This window comes from Parambassis ranga, chromosome 10 (assembly GCF_900634625.1).
Source record: "Parambassis ranga chromosome 10, fParRan2.1, whole genome shotgun sequence".
In the NCBI taxonomy this organism is placed as follows: domain Eukaryota; kingdom Metazoa; phylum Chordata; class Actinopteri; family Ambassidae; genus Parambassis; species Parambassis ranga.
Window position 1 is genome coordinate 5,387,668 of NC_041031.1, and position 22,236 is coordinate 5,409,903.

A 22,236-nucleotide genomic window follows, 5' to 3' on the forward strand; every position below is an offset into this window, starting at 1 on the left:
CTGAGCTCCTACAATGCTTCACTGGGAAACCCAACACTGTCCTACTATATATAGCTGGGCCTTTCACACTGTGTGCATGACTGCTTGTGTCCAGTCACATGATTCAAGATATATGGGTGGACAGACACACACACACACACACACATGCTGAGGGTGTGGAGGAGGTGAGGAATTGCGCAGAGGTTTATTGAGTTGACTGTGACGTTTTGCTTCCCGTGACCAGACTCTCATTTGTTCTGTCTCCCCGAGCGTCTCGGCCTCTGTCTCAGCCTAAACCACATGCTAATCAGCTCTGTTTGATCTCTGATGGGCTGTTTTCTCATGTGTCCTGCTGCATAGATAATTATTGTGCAAGTGACCACAATCAACTTCTCTGAGTCTTCTCCAGCAAGCGCTCCTACACGAGCTGTGAATGGATTCAACTTACACAAAACCTTTAAAGCTGCCAGCAAGAGCAGAGATTTAGGAATTAATTAGTGACCGAGTAAAGACAACATGTGACCAAACAGATAGTAACTACAGGTCAAACAAACAGACAAAGAATTGTTTCTCTTCTTGTGACACGTCATGATTTTCTTCATCTGATGTCCCTTTAAAGCAACAGATGAGTCTGTAATTCCAGCCACATTGTTTTTTTACAGCTTCGAATCTGCACTCCTGCACGAGACCACGAGGTTAAAGTGCTGACTCAGGGCTTTTTTAGGGTGTTTTTAATCCACACTGGCTGACCAGCATAGAAACATGATTTCTTTTTTTTTAATACACAGCCCCCTCTAATTTGATGACAGAGCAGTTTAAACATAGCAGCCAAACGGAGTCCATCACCTGACCACGCCCAGTCAGCTGACTGTGATGTCTCATACTGAAGAATAGACTGTCAAAGCACAAAGGCTCAACAAGCAACAAGCGAAGATGCTGTGAAAATGTCTACATACATGTGTCTGAAAGCTTTCGCCCACAGATTTAATTATTTAAATACAAAAATATGGAATTCATGTGCAAAAGATGTGGAACTCTGGTCACGAGATCCCCATAACCTTCTTACCACAGTTACCATTAGTTCAGCATGCTAACATTTGGTATTTACAGTAACAGTAACATGGGTGTCACGCAGGATAGTGCTGGATAAAACTTCAGAGTATCAGAATATAGGAAGTAGATTATCTCAGGTCTTTCAGGTTGAATTTCGGAACTAAATTTCACAACTTCAGAGGCAATCTGTTCAATATTTCTTAAGATGAATTAGTAAAAGCTCTAAGTGGCAACTTTATGGCATGAGTGATGACTGCCTTATATAAAGAGCTGCAGCTATTAAATGTAAATACCGTTGTTTTATAACTACAGGCCAGCATATGAACTACATAGAACTGTGAATGTATAAATCATCAACAGCAACCCTGAAGGATGAGTGTGATGGGCCACGTTTAAAGTCTCCTTCAGGATAAAAGTACCACATACACTATTTACAATCTCTTTATTATTTACAGTGGTGTCAGTCCTTTTATTTTTATTGTCAGAACTCCTGCAGCACCTGGAGGACCGTCCCGCCCCCTCAGCACCAGTGGTTTTACAATATACATAAACGACATTTCAATCATTTGATCATTAGTGCAAAATATAATAAAGTGATTTATCAATTCTTTAGTTCCCAAAAACTTCTCTATGTGACCATACAGTTGTTGATACTGATACTTTGTGTGTGTGTGTGTGTGTGTGTGTGTTCTGGACATCTCACTCTGCATCTGTCGATCACAGACACAGTGTGAGTGTATCTGAACTTGAATTTCAACTCAACATCAAAGCTGCTTAGTTTATCATTCAGGTTGACTTCAGTTCAAAAGCTTTCAAGTCTTTCTCTCTCTCCACCCCCCGCAGACATTTCTCTGTCTGTAGGTCGGAGCTTGAAACAAGGTCTAATAAAGTGTATCTTAGTCCACTGTCTGGGTTTGTGTAAGGCTGCTTTACTCTCATGCTATGGAGCCACAGCGTGTACTGTCGCTGTCAGACTGAGCCGGCACCGGGCTCGTTACACTTTTTGGGATCCGTGGTGTTGTGTCTTGCAGCAGGGTGGATCCACATGGAGTCTTAATGAACCAATGGTGCACTTCTTTTCTGTAGATGAGCAGGTTTTGCAGGAGGCAGCGGTTTGCTGTAGGGAGGCGATGTGCTGTGAAGATCATCTGTGAATGCCTTCCTGAGCTGCGCCACACGGCCGCTGTTTCCTGACTTCTGTTCCAAGCTCACAATTGCTGAGAGACAAGAAAGAAATGGTCAGAGTCTTCTTAATGCATAAGTAGCAAAAAAAATCTAATAATAGATTTAGATAGAACAGGATCTTCTTATATTCCAATAAAATGTTGACATTATTTTTCACCACTTTTCTTTATAAACTGATTCTTTCATAGATCTTAGATCTTTGTTCAAACCTTGTGTGCTTCAAGGTGTGCCTTTCATATCATTTCTGCTAATTACATGATTGATTATGTTGTCTTTATAGTCTAGTAATAAAGAACAACAACTCCTACTTATGCCATCTCGATGTGGCACAACCTATAATTTTTCCTGGATCACAGTTATCATCATTTTTAACATTTTAACAAATGTGTTACACAGGTTCCTCTCTTTTCCCCCTCTCTTATTTTCTCACCTTTGTCCTGTTGGCTGGCCCTCTCTGTGTCTGACAGCTGGGTTTTATGCGGCTGGTTGTCATGGTTACTAAAATGGGGCCTGTAGAGAGGAACCCAGTCACTGAGGTTGTCCGAGCTGCTGCCTGATTCACTGTCGCTGTCCTCAGCAGAGTCCTTCAGGTCATCATAAGCGCTGCAAGAGTCCACGTCCTCCTCAGAAGAAGACTGGTCCGCTGGTGAAGCTGAATCATCCTGCGTGTGAACGAAGCACAACCTGATGGTAAGAATCTAAGCACGAACACGCTGGTCATCTTACTCCCCCCCCAAAAAACCCCACACACAAACAAACACGTGAACTCACATCTGTGAGCGGCAGCTGGATGTCTTCTTTAAAGCTGAGCTGCTGGGCCTCGCTTCCTGGCAGCAGGTTCTCTGTCTGGATGCCATTCATATTATCACTGTGGAGTCTGGAAGACAAAGACGTGCATTTTTAGTCCCACAGACAGCCTTTGAATGTGTCCTCTAGCCAGTCATTTGGCAAATAACTTCTGTAATCAAATTGGGATGAGGAAGCCTCTAACTGACTGAAACTCTTCAGTTCACTGTTGATTGCATCAAAGACAATTAGAGTTCGGTTATATCCACAGCATGTTTTGATGTGTGGTTCACATTCATGTTACAGTACATGAGAAATAAGTAACCTGTTTTATAATTGCATGAAAGATTTATGAGAGATAAATGTATCTGAATGTGTGTGGTTCTGCTTGTGCACATTGTAAACAAGGGTTTCAATTACTCTGGAAACTGCAGAATGACACTTTACATGATGAAGAAGTTACATATTTGTATTTTTGTCTTGAGCTTCTTATTGATTTTTTAAAAATAAATGAAATCATAAGCTGTTTTAATATGTCTTATTATATCTGTGTTTTTACCTGTTGTTCATGAGACTCTGCAGGAGTTTGGAGGATCTGAATTCATCCACTTCTCCGATTACACTGACGCTCACGTCACCATCCCGGCCGAGCAGCCAGCGCACATGTTTACTGGAAGCTGGGAACAAGAGAAAGAAACAAAATGGTTAGCTTATACAGTATTTCTATCACAGTGACAATTTTCTCAGAGTTAGAGAGTTCTTCCTATCAGCCAGCAGGTGGTGCTGTCCTATAAGTGTAGACCTTGGAGACCTCATGCATGAGCAGCACACTCAGATTTGCTCTGTCTTTTTTCCTGTGTCTGTGTCCTTCCATTGCCTGTGGTGCTGTCTCTTTGTGAGAGTTAAATTATTTTTTATCTCACCACAGATTTTATCACAAACTATTCATCAGAATTGTTTAATCAAAATGTTATTTGAAAAGAGAATATATCATTTTAGGTGTTAGTTCATCATGACACAGTGGTCAGAAATTAACTCCCCATGAGTGATACCCTGTCGTGCTGTTTTCCATGACAGCACAGCACCTGATAAAGACTAAAACACCTGCCATGATGTCACCGATGGGGGTGTGGCTAGAAAAATTCAAATCCTCAGAGTTCCAATCACAGCCCAGTGCAGGTTTCCCCATTCAAACTGAACAAATGTGTTTCTGTCCACAGACAGAAGGATGACTTGTGTTTGTGTGCTGTTACACAACATTGTGCATTTCTGACATAAATCACCAACTATCTGTCCAACACACCTTTATGTTCACAGCTATTACGTCACTGAGTTATACTGTAATTACACATTTCCATTACAGTCTGCCATTATTAGTACCACACCTACAAATTACCTCGAAATGCTGCACAGAATAGAAATCTTCATCACAGGTGAAGGTTTAATTGTGTGTGTGTGTGAGACATTAACAGGCCTGTGAGGACACAGATAGGCTTGTCTTTCCTGGCCACAGCACAGTGAGCAAAGAATGAAAGATGCCTAACTGGATTGCATGTTGTGTAACGTAAACACACAGGCAGTGCACACTGCGCCGACTCTCAGGTGACATGGCAGAGATTGGGTGAACAAAGATGGTAACTTAATATGTGGTTTAAAGCGTGGCGACGCCCCAAAACAACTGGGCTTACTCAGACTTATTCAGCTCTCTCAGCCCACAGGACAATTTAAGTGGCGGTGATAGACTGTCTGTCACACACACACTCACACCCATTGTGTGGCTGAACAAGTCTAGGTGATAGGGTCTCGCTGAGTCAGACACCTTATATGGAGGAAGGATGGGTGAAATGAGTAAGACAGAGCGACAGGACAGGATACACGGGACCATATTTCTTGGGTTGTTTTGAAACACATTAATCAGATTGGTAACAGGAGATGGTGTGTTTCATTAATCATGTGCTATCAGGGATGAATTCAACATTAGTTGTAAAAGGCTAGTGACTGCCAGTGGTCACGTAAATGAAGTGATAAACATGAGGGAGTAGTGACTACAGTAAAAACACCTCATGGTGTCAGTGGTGTCTGATCTTAGACTTAATTTTTGAAAAATAACACAAACAACATTAGCTAAGATATTTATTTCTCTCTGTTTTCAACTGTGGTCTTGAAGCTAAGCTAACCACCTACATTTAGCAAATAAATAAATATAATCAACAAATAAGAGTATTTTGAATGATTTGGCCCCACTTGTACCTGCCTGACCTCATGAAGAAAAACAACTAACCAGGGCAAAACAGACAAAGGAGTACAAACAGAGCACAAACAGAGTACAAACAGAGTAAAGGCAGGAGCCAACCTTTCTGTGTGAAAACATGTTGGCACATACACAACCCTGATTTATTGTAAGTGACGCTGACCCTCATGTTTGTGCCTCTGATGGGCTGTTTGTAGTAGCAACCAGCTAAAAGGCAACCAGCCCAGTGCATTCTGGGATTTGAAGTTTTGCTGCCAAATTGGCCAAATGTTCATGTTTTCTCTGGTCACATTACTGTTCGTGTGTGTGTGTGTGTGTGTGTGTGTGTGCACTTTAACAATAGAACCAGTGTAGTATACCTTTCTTTGGTGTGGTGGTGTTGTTGTTGTCCTGTCCTTCTCTCGCCTCCCTCTCCTCGCGCTCTCTCCACCGGCGTACCTGCTCCTCTCTCATCTTCAGGAAGAGGATCCTCTTCTGCTCCTCACTGAGGGCGTCCAGCACCTCTGGCTCCACCCACATGTCCTCAAGGATTTTAGCCAGCATCCTGCCTTGTTCCCCCCTGGGACGCAAGAGACGTCCTTCAGCCCCTCTGTCTCTTTGTCCAGTGGGTCGTGTTTCAGCAGTGGGGTATGATCGCTCCTTCTCCTGCTCTGCTCAGAGTCAGGTTCCCCTTTCTTTGAAGGATATGGGATCGGGTACAGTCTTAACTGCTAGAGGTCACTGTAGTGTTCTTTGTGTAGCTCACTGCCTCTGTGCTGCAGGAGTGTGTCAGGTTCTCTGGAGATGGGGGGTGCACTGTATGTGTGTCAACTGTGCAGTGAAGTCTGCTGTTGTTTTTTAAAGAGAGAAAGAGAGAGAGAGATTAGATCTACTGTATTGTTTTCTTCCTCACGGTCCAGTGCCATAGAACACAATAGGCCCTAAGCAAATAAGCCATGATGCCAAGTGTAAAGTCTGTGTGTGTGTGTATGTGTGTATGTGTGTTGTATGCAATGAAAATGTTGCTGTCCTTTCAAACACTAAGTGGCAAACAGGAGCTGTTTCAGTGTGTCAACACACACACAGGGCGGGGTGCTAGTGACCACATACTATCTGTGTGTGACAGACACAGGCAGCGTCTTTAGTTCAACAACACACACACACAGAGCTCTTTAGCTGTTTCTATCCGTCAACATTGATGATAGCAATCAACAGCATTTCCCTGTTACCCACTCAGGAAGTCCTCAAGAGCCAAAATTCCAGACAACAACCTTCACCTTAAGCTGTGTGCAAACACGCTGACTCCACCCCTCACACGCTTTTGAAAGATGTGGAGCAGAGCGACAGCCAATAGGGTGCGCGCCTGTGATAACTGCACTTAACCAATCTGCACTTGAGAGCGACCTGCTGTTACTCTAAAACAGTTGATAAAAGTGAAATATCACCTGTTCAGTTAGTGTTTGTTTCAGGTGCGGCCATATTTGCTGTCAGTAGTATACCTGGGAGAGTTCTGTTGTGTCAGAGCCGTAAAACAATCATTTTCACCTAACTAATGCAAATTTGTGAAAAAAGTAAAGAAATATATATTTATATCTCAACATTTTGCAAAATAGTTTGAAATTGAAAATAGTGTGAAACTAGAGCCAACAGCTATTTAGCTAACCTTAGTGAAAGAACTGGAAAAAGAGAGACTAATGTTAGGGTAACCAAATCCAGCTAATTACAGAGAGGGTGAAACTCTTCTGTTTCATCCAGTCTCTGCTGCACTTCTCACATTCTTGTTGTTTGTGATCTATGTTCCGCCTATTTGAGTATCTATAGTGTAAATGTGGAAGGAAAAGTGCTTTCATTTGTTCATTAAGGCCCTTTAAGACTCCAAAAACCACCTACTTTGTGACAAATTACTTACACCTTCTAAACAGGGACAATCTCACATAAGACAATGTACATTTCAAATGAAGACATCACCGTCATAGCCTAAGTAATCACAGACAAAGACAAGCTTCTGAAAATAAACATCTGACAAGGACAAAATTAACATACAGAGGCTCCACATTCACACACTCACACTCCACTCTGTTATTCTCCCGTAAAGGTAAAGCATCCAGCTCTGGCTCTGTGCCAACATGCAAATAAGTCCGGGATTTACCTCACACACACACACACACACACACACAGAGCAAAGAGAAGGAAAAGGTATGTGCCTGGCATACAGAGAGAAAAGTTTGAAAAGTCCCTCAGTCTGAGAGGAAACACTAGCCATTTCACAGTGACAGGGAGAGATAAATTAGCTTAGACGGTGCATAGAATGGCAATCAGACAACAAAGACACACAGAGAGAGAAGAGGACAGAGCAAAGTGGACTTACTCAGTGGCTGCCAGCTGGTAGCATCTCCAGGCTCTGGTCTGTTGGTATGATGAGTGTTTGATGTGACGTGAAAGAGTGTACGAGTGCCCCTTTGTGTGTGTGTGTGGGATCAGGTCAGTCGTCAGCAGCAGTGGCATGCAGGCTCAAACTCTGCTCTGCTGCATTTGTACTGAATGGGAGTGGGACGGACTGACATCACTGCATTCATCTTTGTCTCTCCTCCTCCTCCTTCTCCTCCTCCTCTTTTCCTCTCCTTATCTGCTATTTACATTCCGACAGTGCTACAAACACAGCTGGAGAAAAGAAAGCTTGTATAATAATAAGCAAATACACTGCTGGAAAATCATTTTTTTATTTCTCTAATCTCACTTACTGTTAAAGGACACACGTTTTACGTTTGTAACCTTTCCCACAGTGTGTAGATGTTTTTCTCCTCTCTTCTCTGTTCAGTCATGGCTGTATTCAACCCCCTCGCCTTCGATTTCTTCCTGCAGGAAGTCCTGCTGACCTTGTATGAAACTATTAATCACAACAGCACATGTGCAGGAAGGAATCAGGTTATTTATGCCACGAGATTTTTCCGTCAACAGGTTGTTGACACAGTTATCATACCAGCAGTTATTGTTTTGAGCTCACCCTGCCCCATGGTGCCATATCTGATAAGTCCTGTTACAGGGTGTGAATGTCAGTCACATGCCTAGGAGCCATTACTGCTAATAATATCATAAAAGTGCGTCCATGTGTAGAAGACTGGGCTGACCTTAAAGTTAGTGTTTACATTAAATAAAAATGTGTTGATCATTCCCTTTGTTTTGGTTTAGATGACACACAAGTGAATAAAATGGCTTTTATGAAAATATAATTTTGATAAACAGGCATGTTCTTCAATCATTTAAACATTTGCTATTTTTGTTCTGGATAAAATCTTGGTGGAAAAACCCCATGAGCATATTTAACTTGTTGCCATTTATAGCTTCTTGTTTTGATGACATATTCTCTCAATAGCTGACAGTATGAGAATCATCTTTTAGTTTACCTGCAGTGACATCACCAGTTGTGTGAGACAACACTTGGCATTGCGCAAAGTGAAACTTTAACTGTTCTCAGTCTGTTTGTTTTCCCCCAAAAGCAGTGTTTCAGTGATACTGGGGCCCTGTTAGTTTATCTCTATGAGAGCAGACACATGAACACACAGCACTGTCTTCTTCAGTATTTATGATGATTCATATTTATTTCTATCATACATAATAGTCAGTACAATCAGTTCATTTATTGATCTATTTTTATTTTATATTTTGATATTTATATTTGGACATAACCCATACCATGACACTAGGTGCACTGAAGCTTTAAAGTGGGACATATTTATATAGCTGATTAGAATGGGGACACTTCTGGTTTTCAGTAACTCTTTTGTTCAAAGTATTTACATAGCACCTTCCCTCTGCAGCCATGGGCCAAACCTTTAAATTCCAATGATGTTATTACCAGGAATTATTTAGCACCAGGAAGCGTTTTCAATCCTTTATCTGTTACTTACCTTTATAATTCACTGGCATGACACACCTTGGGAAAGTACAAGTGAACACATTGTCACTGCCTCAGAATCCACGTGGAGTAGATAAGACGTGAGCTGCATTCAAATGATAATATTGCATTAACAGCACCACCTGCTGGAGGAATTCAGAATAACAATACAGCTATAAAACAAAGCATTGTTTTCAGGATATATTTGCTTGTTGCAGGCCTTTCCAGTTGAAGGAACTTTACCATGACATTTCATGATGTTTAAAAGCAATGCTTGCAATGCAACAGGATAAGGTCTTTTTTCCAAAATTATTGGCATTCCAACATATTCTCCCCTCAACCTTTGCATGTTTAATGCCTGCACTGACATAGAGCTTGCCCTATGAAGAGGATGTGCATTAGCATGGATTCACATGTACAGATGTATGTGGTTTTAAACAGATCACAACGAAGCATTGCTTTAGTCCCCAATGTAATTTAAGCAGCAGAACAAACAGTGCTGGAGCATGGACTCTTGGGTGTTTGATGTAACGTTCTACCACAATACCATATGCCGACTTTTTTTTTCTTGTAATTTACATAATGAGTGTGAAAGAATTTTCATCAGACTTTAAGATCATTATGCTAGACGGCTGTAATCATCAGGTACATACAGCAACATAATCATCCACAAATATTGGTCTGTTTGCAAATCTGACTTAAAAAACAAACATATTTTACTGTAATGAGGTTTACATGGATTAATAATGAAGACCAATATTGCGCCTGGGTATTCTCAGGGGAGCTGCTTCACTGATTAAGAGATACGACTGGATATAGGAATGAAGAAGCAGCCTATGACAGTTAAAGCTGCAGAAAGAAGAACAAGCTGTAAAAGTGTTCAAATGTGGTGATGGAGACAAAGCTGGCACACAGAGTGTCATGCACGGTGCTCGCCTGTCATACTTTAGATTCAGCATGGTTGTTGGATCAGTTGCTTTACCACCTGAGTACCACTATGGTCTCATGGCTTCTGATTCTGATGGCTTTTCAGTCTATATCTGACCGTGGTCCTTATGTGTTGTGAGTGAATTACTCAACTATTTTCTGTGGCTATAAGCGAACTGTGTTTGTCTACAGTTTGTTGTCGGCCATGTTGTGTGCAATTAGATGAACTGACTCCTTGTGTGCATCAAACTTTTCAATTATCGTCTCATATCAAAGGCAATTTGTATTTGTATTTTAAAAACAACCTCCATCATTACTATTTGGCATATGGTGGCACTGTTGCCATGGTGACAGGTCTGTCTGTTGACCTGGCTGTCCAGCAGTCTTGTAGTTGGTGCAAACACACACACACACACACACGGCATCTCTAACACACATGGCACATTCTGTCACCATGTTGGCAAGGTCGTCAGTGTTTTCCTTGTTTGTCTGTCTGGCCGTCTTTCCCTCACACTCATACACAGACACACACACGCACATGTGTGAACACAAACACAGTGTGGGTTTGTCAATAAATAAATATGGAAGTGTTTTTACAGTGTTTGTAATCTTTTTCTGGGGAAACAGTATGGAATTTACTCAAACAGCATTTTAGATCTTTTATGTCCTTTCTCCCTCACACACACACACACACACACACACAGATCATTGTTACCTTCATGTTTCACCTCAGTGAAAACACAAGTGGTCACAGGTGGAAGTGACTGATGCTGAAAAATGAAGACCCTCCCCCCGCTCTATTTCCTCTGTCACATGGCGGGAAGTGTGTCATTGTAACCCGCTTTTTCATGCCTGTGGATATAATGACCCAGATGAGATCCACCACACACACACACACACATATTGACACGTGTCTTTGTGCACACACACACACATCACAATTGCTGACATGTCATGCCCCCCCCCTTTCCTGGGTAATGAATGCTGATGAGGTAGTCAAGGGAACCGCAGGAGTCCAACACAAAGACATGCAGCTAAATAATGATGTCCAGTGTGGAGGTGAGTGTGAAGCTTCTTTTTATACTGCTTGTTGCAGTATGAGGCCGTTGTAACAGTGGTGACACAGTGCCACAATGTGTATGTACAATGTGAATGCTCACTTTATTTAAGAAAGTCAGACGTTTTGGTAACAACAACAAATCACATTTTTAGGTTTGAAGTAATTTTCAGTCTCCTGTTGATAGAACAGATAGTTTACAAAGCTTCTTTATTGAAAGTTGAGGCTGAAACAATCAAACACTGAAACTTCTACGAGTGGCCACGTCAGAAAACACTCCTTCATTGATTCATGAAGAAATATGTGGGCCTCATTATATAACATTAAACTCTGTTTTACATTCTTTGAACATATCATTCCTGCGTCAACTAAAAAGTTTGATTAAAAACAACTTCTTGAATGTTGTCCTAGGAGTCTTGGCATGATGGGAGACAGCTCTGATTCAGCAGTGAAAGTGCAAACACACACACACACACACACACATGCACACTATTTAATTTAATGTCAGATATCAGAGATGCACACTTTCTTATGAAGTCCTGTGATCCAAATCAAAGACCCACTCCATGCACATGCATATTCTATGATATTCTGTGATGATATGATGTGTGTTTCTGCGCCTGTAGTGACTCCTGCTCAGAGTGTGTGTACTTCCCAGCTGTCTCAGAGAGCTCCCTGTTGTTTGGCCCTGGCAGACGGAGCCGGTGCTGTAAACACTGTGGATCAATGCTTGTTTGGAGGATTTCTCTATTTAATTCCACCTCAGTCAGCAGCACTGCATCTATCTTCTTTTGTGTGTGTGTGTGTGGGTGTGGGTGTGTATCTCAACATGCATCCTTGTGTGTGCACATTTCTATCTCTATCTTCATAATGAGTGCGGGCATGTGCAGAGGAATGCTGCAGGAGGTCTTAGTGTGTGGGCATGCTAATATCCGAGCGTGTACTCACACACACATGCACAACGGAGCTAAACACACACCTCATCAGTCTGTCTAGCACCTCCCCCTTGCTTTGATTGTTATTAGTTGAGCAGACCAACATGAGCATATTGATTCATCTCTCCTAAGACCTGCATTTATTTCATACACACCTTGTGATTACACCTTGGAACACACACGTGTCAGTAAATGCACCACAGAACACATGCATATACATATTACACACTTATGTGCACCATTACAGAAGACCACCCGTCCCCAACAAACCAAAATGCAAGCTGTTAGTTTTTCTCCTCATCACTTACCTCCCCTCCCTCTCATCCTCCCTCCCTCCCTCCCATTGTCACATCAGGGATTTCCAGTGTTCCCAACATGCTGCTGCCATCATGGCCCGGCAGATGTCACTTAGCTGCAGACACACCTTCATTTCTCCATCTATCCATCCCTCTGCCTCTCGTGGGACGTAGAAGAGGGACAGAACAGGGAGCGCTGAGTGCATGTGTGTGTGGCTAAACCTGGGGGAAGGGTGCTGGGCAGGTTAATGAATTAGTAATTAGGATTGACACTGCGTCTGCAGTGGGTTTCCCCCAAACTATTTCCATCACTCTCTCCGGTCATCTGTGCATCCACTGAACTCTCTTTGTCATCTCCAGCCTTCTCCTCCCCCACTCCTCATCTTTCTCTGTGTGTGTGACCCCCACCCTCTCTCTCCTGTACCTGTCTTGCTGTGGGCCTCGCCTCCCTACCCTTCTCCTCCCCTTGTCTTCAAACGCACACCAGGATCTTTTGTTCTGTCCACATCATCATCTATAGCTTTATGCATCCCTCCTTAATAAGCTCTCTCTCCCTGCCTCCTTCTTCCTTATCTTTTTTCAGTCACCCCCCCCGACTCTCCCTTCTTCTTTCTCCTTCTAATGTGCTATTGATTGCTGGAGATCACTGGAGGCTGATGTTTTCAATCCATGCAGACGTTACATTAAAATCTGGCACTGATGGAACCCCCAGAGAAAGCATATCAAAAAAAATCTGGCAGCGAGAGCATAGCCAGAGCCATATGTATGATTATATACCAGGGTGCATCTGCATGACCTTGAGGTGCTTTAGAAAAACATTCTTTCAAAGCACTGAACAATGGCAACATGGATGGTTTAAGTGTGCAGGTTTTACATGTGACAGATGAGAGAGTGAATGTGTGGTAAGCATGTTGGAAGAATCGTCCTCTGTGCTTTGTCAAGGGCAAAGGGGAGAGAAGCTAATTTACAGTACATGCTGACAGTCACTGCTTGTTGGTGGAGAATTTTCACATGTTGTGTTTGATCCTGTGCTTCATGTGAGGCCAAACAGGGTCAGAACGAACATCATTTGCTTTTTGACAGCACAGTCACAGATGTTTCAAACCAATTACAAACATAAGAGTCAGACCACCAAGCTGCTCTCCAGGCTGAGAACTAGGACCCAGCACACACACACACACACACACAGTACAAAAAATGTTCACTCTGATAATCACAAGGTTTTACAGAAATAAATGTCATCTCCCTTTGAATGCTGTTCATTTTTGTTCTCCAGCCTACAGTCTGATTGTCTTCTTCAGTGTTTTAATGAGTGGTATTCCTCTTTTGGGCGGGCTGTAATTACAGTCCCACCACAAGGGAAGGAGTATTGACTGTCTCCTCCAGAACGACTACCACTTTTAGAAAAGAAGGACTGACAAAGATCAGACAAATGAAACTAAACAAAAATACCTTTCAAGAGACAGAAATGACAGCAGTGGTTAATTCTAAGGCATGTCAGATGGCACTGAGACACCAGCTAGTTCATCATTTTGCAGATAGGACACACAAAATCATGTAATAAGGGGTTTAAGTGCTGCTGGTTTTGTTACCATCCACACTGGATTACTTGTCTCTTGTCTTGAACTTGGTGGGGTCAGAGGTCAAACAACATGAGTGCTCCATTATTTGTTACAGATTACAAACTGCTGCGTTTGCTTTCTTTCACATACACTAGTTTGGTATAAAGACCAAGACATGTATTGACGGGCTATTGACTGTTTCATAGGTCATGTTTTCCAAGCACACGTCACATTCCTGTCCAAACCAAACTGCAGCATGACCAATGCAACATCCAGGATATGACAGCTGCAGGACTTTAGACCTTGGACAGCACTATTTGCTTCATCTGTAAATCATCTGCACGCCATGTTTTTCTGGTCAATTCCCAAAATTCCGATCGACAACTGCATTTCCAGTGCTGATCTGGTGAAAAAAAGTAAAGTCATCCCTCTGAGGACGTCCTGGAACTCTCCCCAGATCCTCTGGGCACATCCCAGGATCCTCAGTCTGAGGACCACTGACTACCTTTCCTTCTCTCGCTCTGCAGCCAGAGCTTAATCAGAGTCTGACTGATTTTAATGATATTTTAATCTGTCCCAGGTTTGGACAGTCAGCCTATCACCACCGCTCACAGACGAGAATCACTTGTGTCAACACATCGGTCAGTGTTAATCTTCACTGCAGGCTGATACAAACAGGCCCCGGAGACACGTCCCGTTCACACCGCGCTCTAACCGCGGGACAGTGATGCTGCCACCGAGCAGCGGATTCACGATTTCTCAGCTGCCACTCAAACACGCGGAGGCTCCACGGAGAGGAGGGGACGGGGAGGACGCCTCCGTGTGTCCCTCCATTCATCACTCCGCAGAGTAATCGCACTCCGCCGCCTGGACCTCCCGCGTGCCCCTTCCCAGCCTGTGCGCGGAGGCGCGAGACTATATTCGCTTCGGTCGGTCGGCGGCTGACGTGACGTGAAAAACGGTCGCAGAAGCGGAGAAGCGGGCAGCTGGGAGGACGCTGAGCGCGGGGTCTGTCAGTGTTATTCCCCGGTGTGGATGGAGAGAGGCTGACGGAGGAGAGAGAGCGAGAGAGGGAGGGAGAGAGAGAGGACCACCGCCGCACTGCTCTCATTTTCAGCATCAGACCGGACGCGTCTCCCGGTGAGTAAGAGACAATACGCTGATAATTCAGACACATGTTTTCACTGGGATGTAGGACGGTACTCCTCAAACAGAAGACCGTCTCATGTTCTGGTTTATTAACGAGAGTTCCTCGTGGAAGCTGTGCTGATGTGTTTTTTTTTGCTAATCTGACTCACAGCCTGCAGCCTACTCACACCGGCAGGCTGCTCGGACGGCACCGTCTGTGGAGCTAACGTAAGATCTGCACCGTGCGGGCCGTGGGATTTCACGGAGGTGTGTGTCTGTGTGTGTGTGTGTGTGTGTTGTGGGCTTTCTCTCTGTGTGTCCCCGAGAAGAGGAAGAGAAAAGCGTTTCCTCTCCGCTTTTAGGACGACAAGTCGATCTTGAAACGCGACCAAGGTCTATTTTAGAGGAAAAGAAAGACACCGGCCTCAATTGAGCTTGAACCGTGTCTCCCAGCCATCCTGTTGTCATGGTTACTGGCTCGAGGAGGCTGGGAGAACATGGCTGTCTCTCGCTGTGCTCTTTCACTCTCTCTCCACACACACACACACACTGGGAGAGAGACAGGCGAGAGAGAGAGAGACAATAAGACTAGTCTGTCTGGTGTTTGTTTATGTCTTTTTAGATGTATTGGGGCCATATTGTATCTTCAATATGCATGAATAAGGTTAAAGGTGCTCCAAGCCCCTTGTGGGATGATATCCAGATAACTCCTGAGATTAAAAAATACTATTCTGGACCTCACACTTGCTATAAATTCTACACAGACTGCCGCAGATCGTTCTACCTGCCTGTAAACAGGAACATTATGGACATGTGGTGATGTCTCTGTCAGTGTTTGTGTAGACCGAGCTGCTGGCCTTCACCCCTCTGTGTCTGTGCTTCTTCAAAAAGTGGGTGGCTTTTTTAAAACAGGTGTTTGATAGCCGCTTAGTTTTCATCCCGAAAGCAAAGTTGCTATTATCTTAATTATAGACATTTACATGTCTAGTCCCTAACCCCCCCAATAACCAGGCAAGCATGCTGCACTCCCTCCAGTGTATTCATCATCAACTCAAGGTGTCAGACATCCAGACACAGCAGCAGCAGCATCAGCATCAGGCTGCACGTCTTCTTCTGACTCTCTCTTCATCCCTCTAATAGCTTTTATTTGTGTTAAAGCTGATTTGGACCCACACTGCCAAAACCATCTAGGATGTAGCTTTTGTGAACATTGTACACAACTAGAAAGCATCCTTTGTTTTTTAACCATGTGAAACATTCATTTAATAATATATTATTGTTATATCAACATTGATATGACTTGCTATTATGCAAATAATTCACAAGCCAGAAGCCGGGCATGTTATGCTTATGTGCTTATACCGTATTTGCATGAGAAGCTGTAAGTACCCAGGCACACAGCCCAAAACAAGATAAAGCATCACATTATTGTGAGCATGTATTTAGATGTGAGTGTTTAGGCTGACAAAATGTGACAGTTGACCTTGACGACATAGATGTGACATATTGGGGTGATTTAGAGGAACTGGCTGACTGTTACGCTCCAGTAGGCGGCCATGGCTAGTCGGGGGTTCTGTGGTCATGTTGGTGTGACTTGTAGGCAGACACGCAGGCTATAGGAAAACACCCTGGACTACTTCCAACTCATTTTCCTGCTTTCCCGTCTCAGGCTTATAACCAGGAAATGATGGAATGATTTTCTTCCTCTCAGCATCTGTGTTTGTAACACAGCAGCATTTTTCTAAGGTGACTCTATATATCTCCGCTCTCTCAGTATGTGTGTGTGTGTGTGTGTATGTATGGAGGCTGCAGAGCCAGTGCTGCATCCAGCCTGCATATTATGAACAGGGTCAGTGGGTCATTTATAGTATGAGACTGCAGTGTTTTTTGAACATGTCTCACTGAAAAGGAAGGGAAGAGCAGAGGAGGAATCCCATCTGTGTCTTTAGTATGCAGATCTGATACCATCTATCAGTCATCTCTTGGCAGCTTCATAAAGTAATTGTCATTACTAATTAGCTCCTGATGGGGAGTGTGTGTAGTGGTAGTCCTGGTGGTCTTACTGTTTACTGTCTGTTGTTCTGGCAATGTTCAGGGCTCTGAAGTGAAGCCTTGTGGGTTTGCAGCAGAAATACAGATGTTTACAGCTGCATGGTCACATTTTATATTTATAACTCACTCTTTAATGTCATTATGATTTGACATTTCAAATAATTAAGAGCGTGGTCACATTGAGTGATAGCTCACATGGACATGCAGCTCTCATGTCAATAGCTGCGTTGAATCACCAACACTGTCCTTTTACACCACTTGTCAATATTGTGGTGCTGCCTTTTAGTAAGAAACCCTCATGGTGACACGCAGCACAAACAGAAGAGCTGCACGCAAATGGTTTTGTTTACTATGAACGCAGGCAGCACTACAAATTTGATGAGGTCAGACAAGTTAAAACGGTCAATTGGCAGCCTCTTCCGCTACTTAAACCCGATAAAAGTGGTGGTGCAGTGATTCTCAGCAAGGGTATCAGATAGATAGATAGATAGATAGATAGATAGATAGATAGATAGATAGATAGATAGATAGATAGATAGATAGATAGATAGATAGATAGATAGATAGATAGATAGATTAAGGATTAAATGGATTAAGTCTTTATAGAGCAGAACATGAGTTTCTACTATATCATGTTGAGAGTGTAGGCTACTGTAATTTAATCAGTTCATATTATAATATCCACATCATATTGTTTCACCAAGTCTGCAAACTGATTTTCTCCATATTGTGTAGCTCTGTTATTTGTTGTTCCTTCCAGAGAATCCTGAGTAATCCTCTCCACTGCATCACATTACATTCTGTCAATAACAACTTGCAGTGCTGCTGCTCCATTTGAGCGGTGCTTGGTTCATTTCTATACATTACACCAGTTAAAGGAAACTTGAGTGGTCTGCCATGAATGTGGAGACTTGCCAGCCTGTGCCTATACAACATGAGTGCAAAAGTAAATGTGATGGTAGCAAGCAGACCATTCACAGTTGTTGGTGTCTGCATGGACCAGATGTGTAGTTTCATCTATGGAAAGGTGCACCTTGTCACATCCATAACCCACAGGGGTACAAATCTACACTATAGTGCCACATTACCCAAACTGGACAAAAATTATTTCAGTTTGGTCATCTGAACTGCACGGTTAGCTGTTTGTGTTGCATTACATACTTGGAGCAGGTTGATAATGTGTGAACCAGATGTAAACAGCAAATCTTTCAATAAGCTGAATTGATCGTGTATTGATGTGGTGTTAGATATGTGCTAGAATTAATAGTGAAGGAGATATTGTGCATTCTTAAATCACGACAAAAAAATAATAAAAAACATTTCTATTTTATAGGCACAAAATGTACATTAAACATGAGGGTGCAATGCAGCAGCATCCTTGTGTTCTAGTAAATCCTTCTCACACTTTAATTTCAAAGCTTTCCATCTTATTACCTCAGTATTGTTGATTCTCTGCTGCCTATAGAGACCAGTCATGCTTATCACCAGAGACTCCCAGTGGACTGCGGCTTGTGTGTCAGGGATCAATAAATTACTCCATGGTGAATGTCTATGTGCATTCTGTGCTGTGTGTGTGTGTGTCAGAGGGAGGCAGATAGAGAGATACAAAAACACAAGAGGCAGAAAAGAGCTATTTATTAGAAACGTGGCCTTTTATCCAACGTCATTCTCACCAGATATGGGTGGGTGGGTGATATTTCTCGGGGTAGGTATGATATGTTTGTGTGTGTTTGTGTTTTGTTCACATGATTGGCAGATGGTCCGATTGCAATTAAAGGAAATTGATAAGGCTTTAAGAGCCCCAGTGTCCTGCTGACAAAAGTGGAATGCATTAAGTTCTTCCTTATCGTAGACATAGAGACACAAAGAGCACTCAGACACTCTTACCCTTTCAATCTATCGTTGTCTTTGTTGTGTGTCTCTGTCCATCCACGTGAGGTGTGAGGTGTGTGAAGACCTCTGCTTTCTCTCCTCTGCAGCTTGGTTCATAGTACTGCTCAATTCCACAGTCCTCTCATCCACTGAATGAGACCTATTTACCTCAATTGCTGCAAAATGAGATGCCAAGAGAGAGAAAAGAGTGGATTGGAGTTAGACTGTGAGATAGCAGAAAACATAATGTAGACCAGATGAAGAGGAGTGAGTGGGAGAAAAACAGGACGCTGGAGACAGAGAGAGAGAGAGAGACAGAGAATTCCCACTTATCGTGTCTGGTTTCATAACCGTTCACTGTTTCCATTTATGGAGATGTGTCACTGTTTAATGTGTTCCTGTGTGTGTGTGTGTGACTGTATGTTGATTCACAGAATAACCTGATGCAAATGGTGCTTGTTTGCATAAATGCTAAGTGGCATATACATGGATATAGGGCTTCATATTCAGGAACAGCTGGCAGCAACAGACAATCCTTGAATGATATATAGCTGAACAGCTGTGCAGTAAAAAAAATTGCATGTTACCTCAAATCTAACATGAAGACTAATACAGTAAAATAATGCTGACAATTCCTGTCACAGACCACACATTCAGAAATCAGGCAGTGTCTCTTGATAGCATTCAGAGACAGGCTGCAGTTGCAGATTCAGACAGTGCTCATCTTTGATTTTCAATGTGATGAGAAAGACAAGGTGTTTGCTCTTATTCTCTTCTTTGAGTGCTTGAACAGCAACATACCCAAAGTGACGAGGATTGAGAACTCCACTGCAAAAGTTTTTCTTTAATTAGAAGCTTGAAATGAGGGAGCAATTTGTATGATTTTCTGCACTGTGCATAATTTGCATCATCCCTTCGCAGCTTTGATGAAACATTTAGTGGGCCTGTGGTGTCCTCATGCTCAGGGGCTAAGCCAAAGCACTTGTAACATCATAGATACAAAATTGGCTCACATCCTAGCCCGCTACAAATCTTTTACTGTCTACCATGGCCTTGTTTTCTCTGCACAGCGTGAGACAGAAATGCGAGACATTTTCCATGACAAACCACAGGCAGGATTAAGAATGTTCATTTAAGTTCGACTACTTACCTGCATCTGCATGCTATCAGAAAAGCTTTAAATCCCAGTAAATATTTTACTGCCGTTGTGCTACAAGTCCCTTGCTGCGGATGATTCAGCAGAGCAGAGATCTGGTATGTCTGAAGTCTCCTGGTGGATCAGGCAGACAGGACTGCTTCCTGCCTGCACTCACTATCCAAACCTCCACTTTATAAATGAAGTGGTTCTTTTTTACCATCTGCACTTAAACTGCATATCAAACTTAATTGCTATGGTAATTAAACTGTAAACTAAACATTAATAATTAGGGCAGTTCTATTATTTTTTGAGACACCATTCCACATTGTTATGCCACATAAGAACCGCAGTTACTTGGATGATTGTTTGCCGCCTGGATGGCTCCAAAAGTGAGTCAATTACCCCAGACTTCAGTGGTGAACTGTCCAACCAGTCTCCATAGATAATTAACTCTTTCAGGACAACTGTGTGGATGTTTTTTTTTTGACATTTTACTGTAAAACACATTGCAACGTACAATAAAGGCTGTGATATCACAGTTAGCTGTCTGCACTGGTGACACTGACATGTCCCAGCTGCAGTCATACTCCACCTTTTCAATAACTGCTCTTTCAAATCCATGTCACAGAGGGTTACGACGCTCTTTAGTGCCTGTGATTGATTTAAAGGAAGGGCATATATGGCCTTTAATCTAAACTATAACTAAAATTGAATGATTTTACAGCACTATATAATATACCAATATAATAATAAATATTGTATTTGTTTATGTTTCAATTGTTCTGAACTATGACTGTGTAACTTCAAGGCTTTAGTTAAAAAAAAACTACAAAATGATTAATCATTCATTTCACACACATAAAATTTCTCAACCAATTCATCAGACTGTAAAAAAGTATTCAAGTTTCATTAATTCGCACATTGCTATCTCTGCAGAACTGTAATTAAGAGGTGCTCATTAGCATTTGTCCTTGAGCAACTGTGAGGTTAGAGGAAGACCTACTGTACAGAGGTCTCTGCTGCTCAAGTAACATTAGCCTATTAAAATACATCTTCATATCTCAGGTTACATTTACAGAGAGCACAGCAGAGCAGGAAGCTGATAGTTATTCAGCTATGAATACCCATGTTGATGATGATCGGATGAGCTAGATGGATCACTTTGACAGGAATGTGCAGGGTTTAAAAAACAAATCTTTCTCTGTGTGTGTGTGTGTGTGTGCCTGTCTTCTACTGTCTCCTTTCTCTACCTTTGCTTGCCCTCCTTTCAGAACTGTTTTGGGATCATCTGGTGCAGAGGACAAAGTGTTCCAGACAAATGCATCTCTCTCTCTTTGTAACATACACGCTAAAATACACATATGCACAGCTGCTCCTTTTGTAGACAGCGACCTCTGTCATTTGCAACAAAGACTCAAATGTCTGTATCACTATCAAGTTATTGCTGCAATTAAAAGATCTGCCTTCTGCTGTCTCTATTCCATGCTGATCACACTCGTCCCTTTTCCTTTCATTCCTCCGCAGGGACCTGTTTGCTGCTTTAAAGCCGTGGTCCTCATCTCCGGAGTGGACAGCTGCCCCACTCACTGAAGGACACCATGACCCAGGAGGGGCAGGCTCTGCCCTCTCCCACCCCACCAGAGAACCCAGTGGAGACCAATACGCCCACTACCACTGCCACAGACCCACCCACTGAAACGCACAAGACAGATGAGGACAAGCTGGAGGCTGGGGCAAAGGATGAGATAGAGGATGGGAAACAAGAGGAAGAGATCACAGAGAATAGGGAGGAGGCAGAGGGGGAGACATGCAGAGAAAGAGAGGGGAGGCCGGAAGGAAAAGATGAGGGAGGAGAGGGAGAGTTGAGAGAGGACAGAGGAGACGGCACTGAGGATGAGCAACAGCAGACAGAAGGAGAGGCGGAGGGAGAGAGGAAAGAGGTGAGAGAAGCAGGATGTATAAATGTGGAGGTACGCTCAACGGGGGAGGAGGCCACATGTGAGGCAGAGGAGATGAAAGAGGAAGAGGAGGGGAAGGAAAGCGAAGAAATGCAGGAGGAGGAGGCAACTAACACTCAACAAGCTGGGCGGTTAGTTCACAAAATTACCTCTACTGTTAAACAACATATATACAGTGTACAG

The 22,236-nt window shown here is 42.9% G+C and overlaps 2 protein-coding genes across 5 annotated transcripts in view; one reads left to right on the plus strand and one right to left on the minus strand.

Annotated features, from left to right (window-relative positions):
• Positions 1 to 1,457: 1,457 nt before the first annotated feature.
• On the minus strand, positions 1,458 to 7,784 carry LOC114443110 (SH2 domain-containing protein 4A). The gene is made up of 6 exons (XM_028417027.1): positions 7,602 to 7,784; positions 5,614 to 6,081; positions 3,563 to 3,680; positions 2,989 to 3,094; positions 2,648 to 2,879; positions 1,458 to 2,249 (listed from the first exon to the last, which is right to left on the minus strand). The coding sequence occupies exons 2-6, from the start codon at positions 5,795 to 5,797 to the stop codon at positions 2,086 to 2,088; spliced, it is 804 nt and encodes a 267-aa protein (XP_028272828.1). The 5' UTR covers positions 5,798 to 6,081; positions 7,602 to 7,784; the 3' UTR covers positions 1,458 to 2,085.
• A 6,500-nt stretch (positions 7,785 to 14,284) lies between these two features.
• Positions 14,285 to 22,236, plus strand: part of psd2 (pleckstrin and Sec7 domain containing 2) — a 28,085-nt gene continuing 20,133 nt past the window's right edge. For 2 of the 4 annotated variants that reach the window (XM_028415874.1, XM_028415877.1), the window contains exons 1-3: positions 14,285 to 15,045; positions 15,206 to 15,300; positions 21,620 to 22,184. In XM_028415874.1, the coding sequence (XP_028271675.1) occupies positions 21,694 to 22,184 (491 nt within the window). In that variant the 5' untranslated portion in view covers positions 14,285 to 15,045; positions 15,206 to 15,300; positions 21,620 to 21,693. The remainder of the gene's footprint in view (positions 15,046 to 15,205; positions 15,301 to 21,619; positions 22,185 to 22,236) is intronic. The other 2 variants (XM_028415875.1, XM_028415876.1) reach the window with 2 other exon arrangements.

Coding starts and splice junctions, on each gene's coding strand:
- LOC114443110 (XM_028417027.1), bottom strand. CDS start 5,797: ATGCTGGCTAAAATCCTTGAGGACATGTGGGTGGAGCCAGAGGTGCTG. Junction 2,880..2,988: donor TCCAGCTGCCGCTCACAGAT/GTGAGTTCACGT, acceptor GTTCACACGCAG/GATGATTCAGCTTCACCAGC. Junction 2,250..2,647: donor GGCCAGCCAACAGGACAAAG/GTGAGAAAATAA, acceptor CTTGTCTCTCAG/CAATTGTGAGCTTGGAACAG.